Source organism: Rana temporaria, chromosome 6, assembly GCF_905171775.1.
Source record: "Rana temporaria chromosome 6, aRanTem1.1, whole genome shotgun sequence".
NCBI lineage: Eukaryota > Metazoa > Chordata > Amphibia > Anura > Ranidae > Rana > Rana temporaria.
The window spans coordinates 7,166,023-7,182,095 of record NC_053494.1 but is presented as its reverse complement, the minus strand read 5'-3'; the positions used below and the strand labels follow the sequence as shown (position 1 = coordinate 7,182,095).

At 42.8% G+C, this 16,073-nt stretch overlaps 1 protein-coding gene across 1 annotated transcript; it reads left to right on the top strand.

The window, feature by feature from the left end:
* Positions 1-9,221: 9,221 nt before the first annotated feature.
* LOC120942582 (up-regulator of cell proliferation-like) lies at positions 9,222-13,872 on the top strand. Its single transcript, XM_040355562.1, has one exon. The coding sequence runs from the start codon at positions 9,249-9,251 to the stop codon at positions 13,821-13,823; it is 4,575 nt and encodes a 1,524-aa protein (XP_040211496.1). The 5' UTR covers positions 9,222-9,248; the 3' UTR covers positions 13,824-13,872.
* Positions 13,873-16,073: the final 2,201 nt, after the last annotated feature.

Sequence of the window (16,073 nt, the reverse complement as noted above, 5' to 3'; positions counted from 1 at the left end):
CGGGGCTGTCAGCTAAAAAGCTATACAGGGAGATCGGTGATCACAGATATCCCTCCAGCCGCACCAAGCATTCCCAGTGTTTACTGTGTGCTCCTCCCCCAGCTTCCTCCGTGTCCTTCTCTACCCCCACTGTTCTCCTCTGGTCCCATGTTCTCCTCTGCCCCTCCTGTCCTCCTCCTCTGCCCCCTGTAATGTTGGGGGTTGTTTAGCTTCTGTGTAGAGAACACCAGTGAGCAGAGTCTACGCCAATTGTGCTTTTTAAGGGCTTGTTGGCCCACTTTTTTTAAAGAAAGAAAAAAACGTCCATCCAGAATTCCCACGCAGGGGGTTTCAGGTTGCTACAGCAGTAAAATAATAATCAATGGAAAATGCCGAGCCACCTGGCTCTCTTCAGAAATACTGCCGCTTAGGCTTTACACTTCAGCCCTCTTGGCCATACAACAAAGTTCCCGTACAATCACTGTACCTTCTCTCAGCTTCCGTGCTGCTCAGCCCACAGCTTTGGGCCCTCTGACTACACCATGCAGACGTGCATGCTTCTCCCATGCTTGCCTGGACTCCTTGGGAGGGTGGAGCCCAGAACCCTGGTCCTGACTCTGCTATAAGCCCAGGACCCACCTGCTCAATCAACCAGCCAGACTCCTGGCTGTTTCCAAAACCCGGTCCCAGGATTGGAGATACCATCCCACCCATATCGCTATGGAATCTCCGGGCTCCAGGTCCCCAAGTGGAGTTTACAAACTTCAGAAGGAAACTGATCAAACTGATTCCTCCACATTAAATAACCCTGGAGCCCCTCCACCTGCCTATTTGAGAATCCTGGGCGACCATTATCAGGACAGGGAACTGTCACACCCCCCTCAGCCAGCTCCCCTCCTCTCTGTCCTGCCAGCTGCAGGAGGAACTGTCAGGAATTGGACACAGTGAGCGAGATCGCTCCTGTCTCCTGTGATAACTGAGCAGAGTATCTGCTCAGTTTATGAATGGAGAGGAGCCTCTGTCTCCTCTCCATTCATCTTTAGTGCTGAGAAAGGGACTGGGGAATCTCTGTCCTCAGCTTGTTTGTCTGTCTCAAAGAGGAGATGTCAGGGGTCTATTTAGACCGCTAACATCTCACCAAAGCCCCCCCAAAAAATATAAAATTAATTATTGTAAAAAATGTAAAAAAAAATAAAATAAAAAACTAACACCACCCTGCCCTACCAACACTGTCCACTGCCCCAATCCCCTCTGTGAAAAATAATCTATTATTAAAAATAAAAAAAACACTGACACCGTGCACTGCCACATACCACCCACCCCTTCCCCAGAAGCATGACCTTCCTGTTAGCTCAGGGGTCCGCCCGCTGAGGTGAGCGAGCAATCTGTGTGGCGGTGGAGGGCTCATTCACGTGTTGTTCACGTCTTATTAACACAGGGGATTTCTCTTCTCCTTTGATGATCTTGACTATTTGGATTGTTTTACTTTATTATATCCATTTTCAAAGTTTATTAAATTCTGCGCTGCACTATTTATATGTTTTTTATCAATGTGTGGGGCTACAAGAAATTACCTGTGGTGTTCAACTGGCAGACTGATTGTTTTTTTATTTTTTTATTATTTAGAACACAAACATGAGCCGCGTTCACAGACCATCATTTATCTGGTACATATAATTACTGGTTTAGCGCAGTGTTGCCAACCTACCAGATTGAAATTTACTGGCGCAGCCACGTTTTTACTGGCATTTCACAAAAGTTACTAAATTAAATTTTTAGTATTTGGGCTACAAACAAGTACGCTAGGCAAATAGCAATGTGATTTTAGGTAAAAAAACATATTTTTGTTATTTTCGATATAATAAGGGCAAATTATTTAGTCACATCCCCCTCTGCCACCAACCTTCACCCCCCTCTGCGGTGCCACAATCTCCTCCTGCCTCCAATCCTCCCCTGCCTCCAAATTCCCCCAGGCCCCCTGCCTCCAATCACCCCCTGCCTCCATCGTCCCCTGCCTTCATTCCCCTCTGCGGTGCCACCAACAACCCCTGTCTCCATCCCCAGCCTCTGCGTTGCCACCATCCCCCTCTGCGGTGCCACCAACAACCCCTGTCTCCATCCCCAGCCTCTGTGTTGCCACCATCCCCCTCTGCGGTGCCTCCAATCACCCCCTGCTACTAATCACCCCCTGCTACTAATCACCCCCTGCCTCCAATCACCTCCTGCCTCCAATCTCCCCCTGCCTCCAATCTCCCCCAGGCCCCCTGCCTCCAATCACCCCCTGCCTCCATCCCCCTCTGCGGTGCCAACAACAACCCCTGTCTCCATTCCCCACCCTCTGTGGTGTCACCATCCAATCCAATCTCCTCCTGCCTCCAATCTCCCCCTGCCTCCATTGCCCCTTGCCTCCATCCCCCTCTGCGGTGCCACCGCAGCCACCATCACCCCCTGCCTCCATTCTTCATGCGCAGTTCCAAGCCGAACCTATCTCGGTACAGACTCTGGTCTCTCTCAAGTACAGAGAGAGACCCGAGTTCAGCCATCCAGGATGCCTGTGTGTACATACAATATCTCTTCTCCTATCCTTAAAAAAAAGTACTGCCTTACTGTACTTAATCAGGGGGTCCTGATTGTCAATTATAATAATAGTAACTATTCACAGATCATCGCCCTCAGCAATAAATTGCTTGCGTACAAGAACCCAACCCCTGACCTGCCCAATCACCCTGTAACAGCAACTGCATAGATCCCAACTTTTCATCATTTATTGCACCTGAAATCAAATGACTGCAGTAAAACTGTGCTGATAACAGAAGTAAGTAATACCTGACACACTTTTATACTTTGACTTTGACTACAGCACACTCAGCAAGAGCAAAGACATCCATCCCTTATAATGTCTTCACCCACAACACAACTACGCTGAACGTACCGGCAATACATGTTGATCTTCTTGAGGCAAAAGCAAACAGCTATAATAGTCATCGCACTGGAACCCACTCATACAAGGTTAGTAATACTTAAAACAAATATTATAGGAATGGGCAGACAACAAAGACAACAAACATAAAAGAGGTGCTTAGACAGTCCATAAAGGGCGCTGGAGCGCCGCCCCCTCTCTCCTGACACAGCTCTAATTACCAAAGATAGATTTATGCATTGCATGAATCTATCTATGGTCGCTGCTGACACCCCCTATTCAGGTGTCCGGCCCCTTTTCGGGCACCGGGTACCTGAATTACAGCGGTGGTTTTTTTTTTAAGCATCTGATTAGAGCCATAGTGTGAGAAGCGGGCGCAAAGCTGTGCGTTAGCTTTTTACTTAGCTGTATGTTAGCAAAGCGAAGGAGTTCACTTTGCTAACATTGAACTGCCTCTCAGCCAATCAGGTGCACCAGGTCTGTGTTACCTGTCACCTGATTGGCTGAAATGACAGGCGCTGTCATTGGACGCCTATTGGGGGCACAGCGGGGGGCACCGTGGCAGCACTTTGGGCACAGTGGCAACATTTTGGGCACAGTGGCAACACTTGGGGCACAGTGGCAGTACTTGGGGCACAGTGGCAACATTTGGGGCACAGTGGCAGCACTTGATGGGCACAGTGGCTAAGTTTGATGGCACAATGGCAACGTTTGATGGTACTGTGGCAGTGTTTGATGGGCACAGTGGCTACGTTTGATGGGCACAGTGGCTACGTTTGATGGCACAGTGGCTGCGTTGGATGGGCAATGTGAGACTGCAATTGATGGGGGTTTTTTTCAGATTTTTTTCAGTTTGTTTGCGCCCCCCCAAAAAAATGTGCGCACCAGACGCCACTGTGCTTATATGATGTGATGATGATGATGATGTACTGTATATGCCCAGTAGGAGCCTCTAGACATAATAGTGATAATACTCATCAAGATGCCTTTTTCCAGGTTGTTACAATAATTTGAGAATTGAGGCTTTAACCAGTCACCAGGACACCAACATTTTAAAGGGTCGGCAAAAAGCCAGTTGCAGCAACATCTTGGAGTAGGATCAAATAAGATGAGCTTTTTTTTTTTGAACACTTGCTGTGTGGGAGGTCAGCCTACAAGCCAATGGAGTTCTGGAGCCCCTTGAGACTGTACAGTTTTTACACACTCTGCAAATCAAGGTTAAGATCATTGTTTGACATCATTGGTTATTACAATTTGTTAATTTATATGTATCCAATCAAAAAGTAGAATTACGTGAATGTCCATCAGTTGTATTCTCCAAGATAAGGCTTGCAAGGTGTTGGTCCATCTGGTCACTGTTGATGTATGGAGATGTCCTTGGTGGTGTGTCTTAAAGTGATTCTAAAGGTTGTGATTAAAAAAAAAAAATAACAAACATATGTTATACTTGATACCTGTGTTATAGGCTTTTTCTCAGGTGGGACTTGGTGGAACTCAGTTCCACCACCTCTGGCTCAAACCCTTTGGTGCTAATTCACCACAATCACTTGTAAACACAGAAGTCTGGTTTCTGTATTTACAAGTGACAACTCTGCACTCTGTGTGTAACCCCCCCTGAACTCTGCACTCTGCACTATGTAATGCAATCCTGGTATTTAATGCCCCTTTAAGATCTTTCTACTGTTTGTGAAATCTGACCAAACCCACTATTTGGTGTGATTTGGAGGGTGTGTGTGGGGGAGGGGTTTTGGGGGGTCATGGTTGAGGTCCAGCACCTATTGTTTGAGAAAAAAAATCTTTAGTTATACCTGATCTGTGTAATGGTTTTGCACAGAGCAACTCTGATCCTCCTCTTTTTGAGTCCCCCTGCTGGCGGTCCTGGCCCCTCACCCTGCTGAGTGCCCCCCAATAGAAAGCCTCCTGCTATGGGGGCACTCGAGCAGACTCGCTCCCAAGGCACACTCCTGTGAATGGACATTGTCCATTCACACTCAGAACATGTCTTGGCCTGCCCCCTGCTACAAAGACAAACAGAGAAACAAAAACAGACATGCACACTCAAACCAGCACATACAAATGCTGGAATTGTGTGCACATAGATACTCGCTCATAAAAACATTCATACACAGACAAAAACAATAATATACACACACCAAAACATTGAAACAATCATAGGGGTTATATGGTCAAAAAGACCCCCAAAAAAATCCACAATAAGCCCTCTATTTCTATTTCTATACTTTCCCTTCCCTCTTGTCCACCACTACCCCCCCTTTCCCTCCTCAAAAAAAAAAGAGAAGAAAAAAATAGAACTCCAAAGGAAAAGGAAGGAGGGGGAGAAGAAAGGAGAAAAAAAGGAAATAAATAAATAAAAAAGATATAAGTTATCACCCCATGTCGTAAAAAAAAAAGAAAACATTTGTTTAACCGTGGGTGGCTATCCAGCCATTGAGAGACTGAGTCTGGCGATGTAAAAGAAAAAGTCTTGTCCTGAGTCATTACTTTTATTTTAGCTGGAAATAACATAGCATAGGCATAATTTTACATCCATAAATCCTGCCCTTTGGCGCTGTACATTTGCTGAAAAATCGGGGAAAAAATATATTTTTGAGCCATTCATCCATGTATCTCCTAGCTCTTTGCAGTATCATATCTCTGTCTTTATAATTCAGCATCTTAAAAATAAAAGTTCTTGGTCTTGATTGCTCTCCTAAGGGCGGGACGCATGCTACACTGTGTGCCTGTTCCACAGCAAAAAGGGAGGAAAAATGTTCTGTGCCCATAGTATCTTTAAGCCATTTTTGTAAAAATTCTACAGACTTGTTACCTTCTGCCCATTCGGGTAGACCTACTACCTTAATATTATTTCTTCGGAGACGATTCTCCAGATCCTCCAAACGAGAATCATAAAAAGATAGTTGTTGTGTAGTTTTTTTCTCCAACTTCGTAATTGTTTGTAGGGAATCTTCTTGTGTACTTATTCTTTCTTCCGCACCTGTTATTCTTTCTTTAGTTGAATTCAAATCTTGTCTGAACAAATTCATATCTTCCCTCATTCCCTCTACTTTATGTGCTAGAACGTTCAGAGAGTTATTACATGCATTAATAGGCCTCATAATGTCTGTTAATGTAATTGCACACTCTGTGTTCGGACTATTTGAGCTATTGCAACTATTTGAAGTATTTAGTGCCTTAGCTGGTTTAACAGGTATATCATGCAATTCACTCTCTGATATTTCATGGCTTGCAGTATCATCTGACTCTATTTCCATAGTCCCTTCTCCAGTGGCCTGCACTTCTTTAGCTAGGTCCCATGACTCTAATGGACCTTGTGTTAAATTAGAAATGGCAGCTTGTGTTTCATCTTCGTCTGTAGTAGTAACCAAAGTGGGAATAGTTGGATTGTGTGCAAATTTTTCTAGCCGAGCTGTTATCTCTTCATGATTATTTTGAGATTTGTTTTGGTGTTTTTTTATCTAAACTGCTCTGCGAAGAGCTTTCATTGGTAGCTTGTTCTTCACTCCCCACATCCTTCTTAGTTCTGCGAGTCATTTTTGAAGTCTAGTCGGCTCACAGTTAGCTCACAATAATCTCACACTCCCTCCATTTTTCATAGGTCGCATCAACAGGCTCAGAGACTGCAGACAATAGTACAGAAGATGGTCCATTAGACCCCTTTCACACTGGAGGGGTGCGCTTGCGGGACGCCCAAAAGCAAGTAGCTTCTTTGAGGCACTTTCGTGTGTGTATACACATCGGCGCCCCCACCTCTGCAGGCGCCTGGGTGCAAAGCACCCTGCACACGCTGCCTAGGATCGGCCCTGCTTGAAGGCATTTTGTGAGGGGAAGTACTGTAATCTCTGTAAGAGGTAATAAATACATGGAAGGGTTACACCGACACAGTACTGAACATGTATGCACTTATGTGTGGGGCCCGGGCTGCTTTAATGTTCTTTGGCACAGGAAAGTTGGCAAAATAAAAAATTGTTGTTTTGTATTCTTTTAGTCTGTGGATGTGGATCAGAGAAGATAATATCACGCCTTCCAAATGGCTACAACAGCAGGTATGTTTTGTTCTCAAGTAGGGATGAGGTTCAGGTTTGGGTCTACCATTGATTGGAGGCCAATCCAGCATGTTGAAGGATCATGCTTCATGAAAACGAATGTAAGGCCCTGTACACACGATCAGTCCAAACTGATGAAAACGGACTGAAGTTCAGTTTCATCGGTCCAAACCGACCGTGTGTGGGCCCCATCGGTCTGTTGTCCTTCGGTCCAAAAACAGAGAACTTGCTTTAAAATTAGACCGATGGACGCCTGATAGGTCAAAAGCGATGGTTAGTACGCAAAAGCATCGGTTCCAAACCCGCGCATGCTCAGAATCAAGTCGACGAATGCTTGGAAGCATTGAACTTCATTTTTCTCTGCACGTCGTTGTGTTTTACGTCACCGCGTTGGACTCGATCGGTTTTTGAACTGATGGTGTGTAGGCACATCAGACCATCAGTCAGCTTCATCGGTTAACCGATGAAACGGACCTTCAGTCCGTTTTCATCAGTTTGGACTGATCCTGTGTTTGCGGCCTTACAATCTTGTCCCCCAAATTCTTTGTCACATTAATGCACTGCAATGGGTCAGCTGGCTTAGAATGGCCAATAATGGGGGCTTTGTTTTGTGCCAAACCCCTCACTATAAAGGGGGGGCACAGGGCAACCATTGTGTCTGTGAACTGGCAGCTGCTGCAGGAAAAAGCGACAAAGGGAGAGATTAGGGTCCATACCATAATTCTGATTGCAAGCTCTTTGGGCAATATACACTTTTGTTGCCTTTTTATTATTATTGTTTTTTTTTTTTTCTGTCCTTCGTTTTATTTTGTGGTTGATTTGAAGTCAGAGGAGACACTTGGAGACACTCCCAGCTGGGTGAGGCAGGTGTAATGTGCGTTGAGCACCTGAAAGTGTCAACAGTGTCTCTGTGCATTTCTGATTGTCTCCGAGTGTCATCAGGGCCCCCGCAACCCTGACTACATACACCAGTAGTGGTTGTAGAACGAATCATCTGAGCTTTCACTATTTCTTGCGGGGAAACTCTCTTTGATATACGAGCATGCTTCTGGAACAAATTATGCTTGTAATCCAAGGTATTACTGTATATATACATATGTATATGCAATGTCCTGTCCTCTCGCAAAAATAGGGAATAATAGAAAGGGGGGGGGTAGGAAGGTGAGAAAAAAAATTGGGTGGGGGGTATAATCATATACCTTAAAAACAAGCATTGGATGTGTTCAAGCTAAGGGGAGACCAACATTGACAGAGCACCTAGTTCGTATCAGATGGAAACACAAACCAAGGGCCAAACAACACGTATGATATCTGTTTGGAAGGAAGAGGAAATTAACAACCCCAAAGCTGATCAAAAAGAAAACTCTATTTGTGGGGAAGAAAGGACTTCAATTTTATTTGGGTACAACTTTACACGACCGCGCAATTGTCAGTTAAAGCGATGCAGTGCCGTATCGATGCAGTGCATCGGGGCTGAAGTGGTTAAACGAAGAAGGGGTATTGACAAGACCCCACCACTTAAATTAGTAATAGTAAAACCCAGTTTGCTAACTGACCCCTATTTTCTCCCTATCCTTTTCCTACAGCAGCTTTAATACAGTGACACTATGGGGGTTATTTACTAAAGGCAAATCCACTTTGCACTACAAGTGGAGACCTTTGCACTTGTAGTGCACTACAAGTGCAAAGTGCACTTGAAATTGCACTGAAAGTGCACTTGGAAGGGCAGTCGCTGTAAATCTGAGTGAAAGATCTGAAATGAGGGGAAGCTCTGCTGATTTTATCATCCAATCATGTGCAAGCTAAAATGCTTTTTTTTTTTCCTTTGCATGTCCCCCTCGGATCTACAGCGACTTCACTTCCAAGTGCACTTTCAGTGGAAATTCCAGTGCACTTTGCACTTGTAGTTTGCACTTGTAGTGCAAAGTGGATTTGCCTTTAGAAAATAACCCCCAATGGCTGCCATAAGCCCCCCTTTTATAGTGAGGGGGTCTGGCTTATCAAATTCCCCACATTTTTTGCTGCTCCAAGCCTGCTACCCCCGGTTTATGTATGGTAAATTATGTTTTTAAAATGCCATGATGTACTTAGACAAAAATTTGCCAGATCCCTGAATTCCGACCCTTGAGTTTGAATCCATGGCTGGATAAATCCAAACCTTATCCCAAGCCCTAACCTCAAAGATTTTATAACAAAATCAATTTAATATAATGATGATGTATTAATTGTGCTTATTTCTGTTTACAGAGTCGGAGGCTTTTACCAATCTCCTTAGACTGTTGAAGATGGAGAAGTATATTTCTAATAAGCTGACTTTGGGGGATATTCTAGAAATCTCTGCAGAGAACAGTAAAGACAATAAACCCCAGAAGATAGAAGATGTACCCTGGTGTACTCTGAGGAAGATCATGGCTCTGGACAGTACTGCAAGAAAAACTCACACAGATGCTGGAAAAGAAATTGATCAATTTAAAGCTATTTTTGAGGATTCACAAAGTTCCATCCACCCCCTTGATGTCCTCTGTGTTCTCCTCCATTGTTCAGACAGTTTTCTACAACAAGAGATTGTCAGCAAAATGTCCATGTGTCAGTTCGCTGTCCCTCTACTGTTCCCTGCTGGTGACGGGTCACAGTGTACCTATATGCTGTGGGCAATGAGAGACATTGTGAAGAAGTGGAGACCTCAGTCACTTGCTGACAGCAAAGGGTTCAGAGAGGAAAATGTGGTGAATATTTCAATGCCAATCATTTCCTTTGTAAGATTGGGGAAAACCAAGTTGTCCAAATCTAAAACTCTGAATCAAGTTCTCAATCCTATCCAGCAGCATTACAAATTATTCATCCATGATGATATGGAAGGAAGAAACCTTGAAAGGAAAATATCTGATGGACTTGTGGAAATATCCTGGTATTTTCCCTCCAGTAAATCTGATGTTTTTCCAGAAGCCTTTGCAGTGACCAACCTACGTGGAGACTTGGAGTCCAACTGGGACCAGTTCACATTTCTGAGTGAAATCTCATCAGCTGTGTTCATATTTATGGAGACAATCAATGAGCGAGAATTCCAACTGTTATCAAAATGCAGTCAGAGTGACACCACGTTTTACTTTGTTGTTACACCAGGCAAAGCTATAGAGGAAGAAACAAAAAGTATTCTTTTGCGTCTATTGCCAGTATTAAGAACTGATAAGGAACATGTTATCTTGAAAAGCAAAGCAGAGAATGATGCAACTTTCATTAAAAAAATCCAACCAAAACTTCAAAATGTTTTAAAGAAATGCTCCAAATATATAGTACTAGATCTCCATAAATTTTTTGCTAAACATAATTTTGTGGTGGATGAAAATACAAAAGAATGCCAGAAAGCAAAAGATCTTGCCATCAAAATCACTCGAGAAATCCAGGATGTAGCACAGTATAAAAAGCAAACAATGAAATTACAAGGAGATCTCTCGAAACAATTGTCTAAAATAGAAAAAGAACTTTGCAGAATGAAAAATCAAGGAGAGGGGAATGCAGTAAAATATCAGGCTGCTCTCCTAAAGGAATGCAATAACCTGCACTCAGAGCAATATAAACATCAAATTCCAAAAGGTATACAGATTTTTACAGAGGCTCTTACTAATTTGTCTAAGAAAGAAAGACAATATTTTCTAAAATGGATGAAATTTAAGCTTGATGCAATTGCTAGACACAATCTGACAGAACTTCAAAGTATATATAAGCAGAAATGTACCAACACCGCACGTAGAAAAGAACTTCAGGACTTGGATCAGAAACTTTCAGATAGCTCTTTAGGGATAGAACACTTTCTACGTGAACTGGGTCAGTTCTATGAAGCTGAAAGTTCTATGACAAAACAAAAACAAATTGGGAGTTATCAAAAAAAGTTTTCTAAACTTCCAGGAATAGCAGCCAAACTTCTAATGGATGGGTTTCCATTGGAGCTTATTGATGGAGATGCTTCTAACATCCCCATTCAATGGATAACAGATGTCTTGACTGAATTGGATATCAAGACAGGAAAAAAATGCAAAATGAGAGTGATAACTGTGCTGGGAGTGCAGAGTACAGGGAAATCCACCCTTCTCAACACCATGTTTGGTTTGCAGTTCCCAGTGGCCAGTGGAAGATGCACACGAGGAGCCTTCATGACTCTTCTAAATGTTGAAAAGAACTTTCAGGAAAAGCTGGGCTGCCACTTCATCCTGGTGATTGATACTGAGGGGCTGAAAGCTCCAGAGTTGGCCTCTTTGGAGGACAGTTATGAACATGACAATGAACTGGCCACACTAGTGGTTGGGCTGAGTGATATCACCATAGTCAATGTGGCCATGGAAAACACAACAGAAATGAAGGATATTTTACAGATTGTGGTCCATGCTTTTCTTAGAATGAAAGAAATTGGGAAGAAGCCCAAATGCCAGTTTGTACACCAGAATGTCAGTGATGTATTGGCTCCTGATAAGAACATGAGAGACAGGAGGAAACTTCTGGAACAGCTGAATGAAATGACAAAGGTGGCTGCCAAAATGGAGAAAAAAAATGAGATTTCCGCTTTCACTGATGTGATGAAGTACGATCTTAGGAAGGACAATTGGTACATTCCTGGCCTGTGGCAGGGAGACCCACCAATGGCCCCAGTAAATCTTGGCTACAGCTCAAATGTGCTTGAGCTTAAAATGTATTTGTTTACATTCATGGAAAGTGAGAAATCTGATAACAAACCATCCAGCATCTCTGACTTTATTACTTGGATAGAAATTTTATGGCGATCTGTGAAACACGAGAAATTCATCTTCCGTTTTAGAAACAGTCTGGTGGCCAAAGCCTACAATAAATTGTCTACCGAATATTCCTTATGGGAATGTGATTTCTGTAAAAGAATTCTCGACTGGGTGGTCAGCACAGAAAATGACATCAATAAACAAGAGCTGCAGAATATTCTTCTGGAGGAAGAAATCAAGATGACTGATTTACTAGAGAAATATTTTGAAAACTCAGAAAATGCAAATCTCATAGAAAGACACAGAGAAGAATTCAAATTAAGTATAAAGAGCCTGAGAAAAGAACTTGAAAGAAACGCTCTTAGCAAGTGCCATGAGGCTGTTTCTATCCAGAAAGGAAAAATACAAATCCAGAACATCGAGACATTGATTGAAGATAAAATAACACATCTCCTGCAAAGATATAGACACAATAATATTGAAGTAATTGAAGAAGAAATTCAAGAAGAATTTGAGTCTATGTGGAAGAAGACATTATCAGAGCTGCAGTTGGAAGAACTTAGAAGATGTAATGTGGGTCATTCTCTTCTTCACCTTCTTACAAATGACATGAGCAGTAAAGGACCTGAGATAAATAGAGCATTAATTATGGTCAGTGATTTACATCACTATACAAAGCAAGGGGACAGGTTTTCTATAGATGATAACAAACACTTTGATCACTCTGTGAGATCATTTGTCAGCAACCGAATATTTAAGCAAGATCATATTAGGAAGGTTAGCGATCTTGCTGCTTCAATAATTCGGACCAGTGATGAGTATATAAAAGAGAAGACGTCTTCCAGAGATGATTACAATGAAATGTACTCTAAAGAATTGCTATACAAGATCAATAATATGCTAAATGATAAAAGTGTGAAAAGGCTTAACTTTAATAAAATGTTTGAGTTGGATATCAAACTTTTCATTTTTGGAAAAGCCTCTCAAGCCTTCCAGAAGTTACATGACAAGTTTCTCCATGAGAATGACCCCAAACGTTGCCTGAAGAAGCTAAAGCCTCAGTACTTGTCTATATTTCTCATGATTTTCCACAAAAAAGATGAGAGTCGAAGCAGAGCCAGACAGTTTTGTGAGCTGTGCCTGAAACCAGCAATAATAGATTATGTTTTCAAACATCTTGGACAAAAAATAGTAGATGAGATTTTAATTGAAAATTTCACATTCCACAGCAAAAGTTCTTTCCAGTGTATGGTTCTAGAGGAGCTTCTAGAAGACATGTCATTCCACAAGTATGATGAATACATCAGTTCCTATGAGAGCTTTATAAAAAAATGGATTTTGGCTTACATCACAAACAAATATGACAGAGGATCAGCTTTACAAACCTTGCAGGAGAATATTCTGTCATTCATTGACAAGACAATAAAAAACGCTCTTAAAAATGAAAGATGTCGGAAGGAAAACTTGGTGTCGGGTTTTTTGGAGAAGTTTTGTGAGTTATTAAAAACAGAGTTGGTGATTTCACAAAAAGAGATGAAAGTCATCACATTCCTTAACTTCGGGAGCGTTGTGCAATTCTCATCGGAAATTGAAAATTTCCTCCCAGAGACACAACAACAAATCCGATCAGATCTTAGATCTATAGATATACAGTATATTCTTTCCAGGGTGATAGTAAAAAATCTGCATGAATTGTTCAGGAAGGTGGTTGGATGTGGCAAGCAGTGTCCTTTCTGTGGTGTCCCCTGTGAGGCCGGAGGGAGTGATCATAAGAATCATTCAGCTTCCATTCACAGACCACTAGGATTGGGACAATACTATTTTGTGGAAGATGAGAAGCTGTTCATTGATATCTGTTCTACTCTTGTTGTATCTAACTTAACTTTTAGAAATACAGACACTGAATGGAAAGATCATCCCTACAAAGAGTATCGTACATATTATCCAGATTGGGTCATTCAGCCCGACTCCAGCATTGGGTCCTCAGATTACTGGAAGTTCATCTTTGTAAAGTTTAATCAACAGTTTGCAAAAGAGTATGGAGCACAACCGGCTGAGCTGCCGGAGACCTGGATGGAAATCACTAGAGAGCAAGCTCTTCACAGCTTGAAAAAAGCCTTTAATGTGAATTGACAGCCATATAGTGATCATTACAAACTGATTTACATTGGGGACAAATGAGGATACACCATTTTTTTACATAATGTATACTTCCCAATAACTGTATTCAGCATGCAGAGAGCTAGTAATTACACAGAATGACCATTGCTCATACTGGATGCTACATCACCTGTGTATACCACATTTACTGTACCTGCATATATATATATATAGGATTTATTACCATTTGACAAGGATTTTCTAAATATGTGCAGCTAACAACTTCTCACTAGTTAGAAATGATATATTGTGCAAAAGGTCTAAGAAGATCTCAATGAGATTTACCATCTTTATATGCCAAGGAATTGATATGCCTCTACAACACATGTGAAGCCATGTTCAAAATAATATCAAAGTTATCTGGCTAGTGGCCGCATCCATCTTCGTCCCTCTTCCTTCCAGGGCCATGGACTCTGTGACTGGCCGGAGTTGTGTGACATCACTCCCACGCATGTGTACAGGAGCCGCCAGTCATGGCGGTAAACCGGAAGTGACACCGCGGGACTCCATGGTGCACTGGAAGTGATGCAAGCATTAGAACCGAGAGCCACCGACAACCAGCAGCACAAATCTGCAATTTTGCACAATCAGTTGGAGATGGAATAGTCCTGACAGGCAGATAGATGATAACAGTCAATAGCAGTTAAAGATGACAAAGTCCAACTGACCCTATATCAACCATTCAAAGGGAAAAAGAAGGGGAAAAGTGAACCAAACAAATTAGAAGGATGCATGGCGACCACCACTAGCGCCCTAAAGTGGCCATAGTGGAGGAACGCCCTAGGCGTCCATGTGGTCACCTGATCCAAATCTCAAAATAGGTAAAAATAGGAATAATGTAAAACTGGTCTATAACTGATCCCAAGGTTAATCAAGTTAAGTATAACGGGCCATATTCTCATAGAAGTTACGATGGAGTATCTCAGGATACTCCATCGTATCTCCCTTTTTTGGCCCGTGTATCTATGCGACTGATTCTTAGAATCATTTTCGCATAGATACACTTAAGATCCGCCATCTGTAAGTCACTTACACTGGCGGATCTTAAATGTAATGACGCCGGCCGCCGCTAGATGGCATTTACGTGAAGGACTCATTTGCGTATGCAAATGATCCTTCTACGCCGATTCCCGAACGAGTTCGCGTCGCGTAACCGTCGCTAACGTCGTTTGCGTAAGCGGAAACTTACTCCTGCTATATGAGGAGTAAGTTTCCGCAAGTCCCACGTAGGCCAAGTTACGGATGGCGTCGGGTCCGCGTCGTGCTTTTTCGTCGGGTACGTCGTTTCCGTAAGTCGTTCTTGAATACGACTTTACGTCAATGACGCACACGTCGGCGTCATTGACGTTTTCCGCCGAGAACTGGAGCATGCGCACTGGGCTTTTTGAAGCCCGGCGCATGCGCAGTTCATTAGAATCAGGGGCGCGCTTAATTTGAATACAAGCCGCCCCCTTGGAGATCCGCCAGGCTATGCTGGGGCATTTACACTCCGCCGTCCCAACCTACGGAGCAAGTGTTTGGGGAATACAACACTTGCTCCTGTAAGTTGGGACAGCGGAGTGTAAGTGCCTTAAGCGCAGCCCGCGGATTTTTAGAGAGAATATGGGCCAAGATCTCCAGCCTGTTAGATAAGTACAAGAATTTGAATAATTGTAATTAGTTCTATAAATCCTCAGGTCACAAAACATTCGGGGCTCAAGCCACATCAAGTGTTACAACTTAATAAGATATACACGACAAGCCAAAAAAGGCTAAAAATATTAACCAAATTAAAGAAGGTAAAAAAAAACATTTGCATAGTGGCGTATTTTTAGAACATATTTAGAGGAATGGTTTGTAGCTGATGGATTCATTTAATCTTGGGCCCAGGGCGTTCCTCCACTATGGCCACTTTAGGGCGCTAGTGGTGGTCGCCATGCGTCCTTCTAATTTGTTTGGTTCACATTTCTCCTTCTTTTTCCCTTTGAATGTTTGAGGGAATTCCCTCTGCTTCATTGGTTGATATAGGGTCAATTGGACTTCTTCATCTTTAACTGCTATTGACTGTTACCATCTACAGTATCTGCCTGTCCATCTCCAGCTGATTGTGCAAAATTGCACTTCTGCTGTTCCGGATTTGTGCTGACGGTTGTCTGTGGCTCTCGGTTCTGATGCTCACATCACTTCTGGTGCGCCATGGAGTCCCACGGCGTCACTTCCGGTTTACGTCTGTGACGTAATTGC

Coding starts and splice junctions, on each gene's coding strand:
- LOC120942582 (XM_040355562.1), top strand. CDS start 9,249: ATGGAGAAGTATATTTCTAATAAGCTGACTTTGGGGGATATTCTAGAA.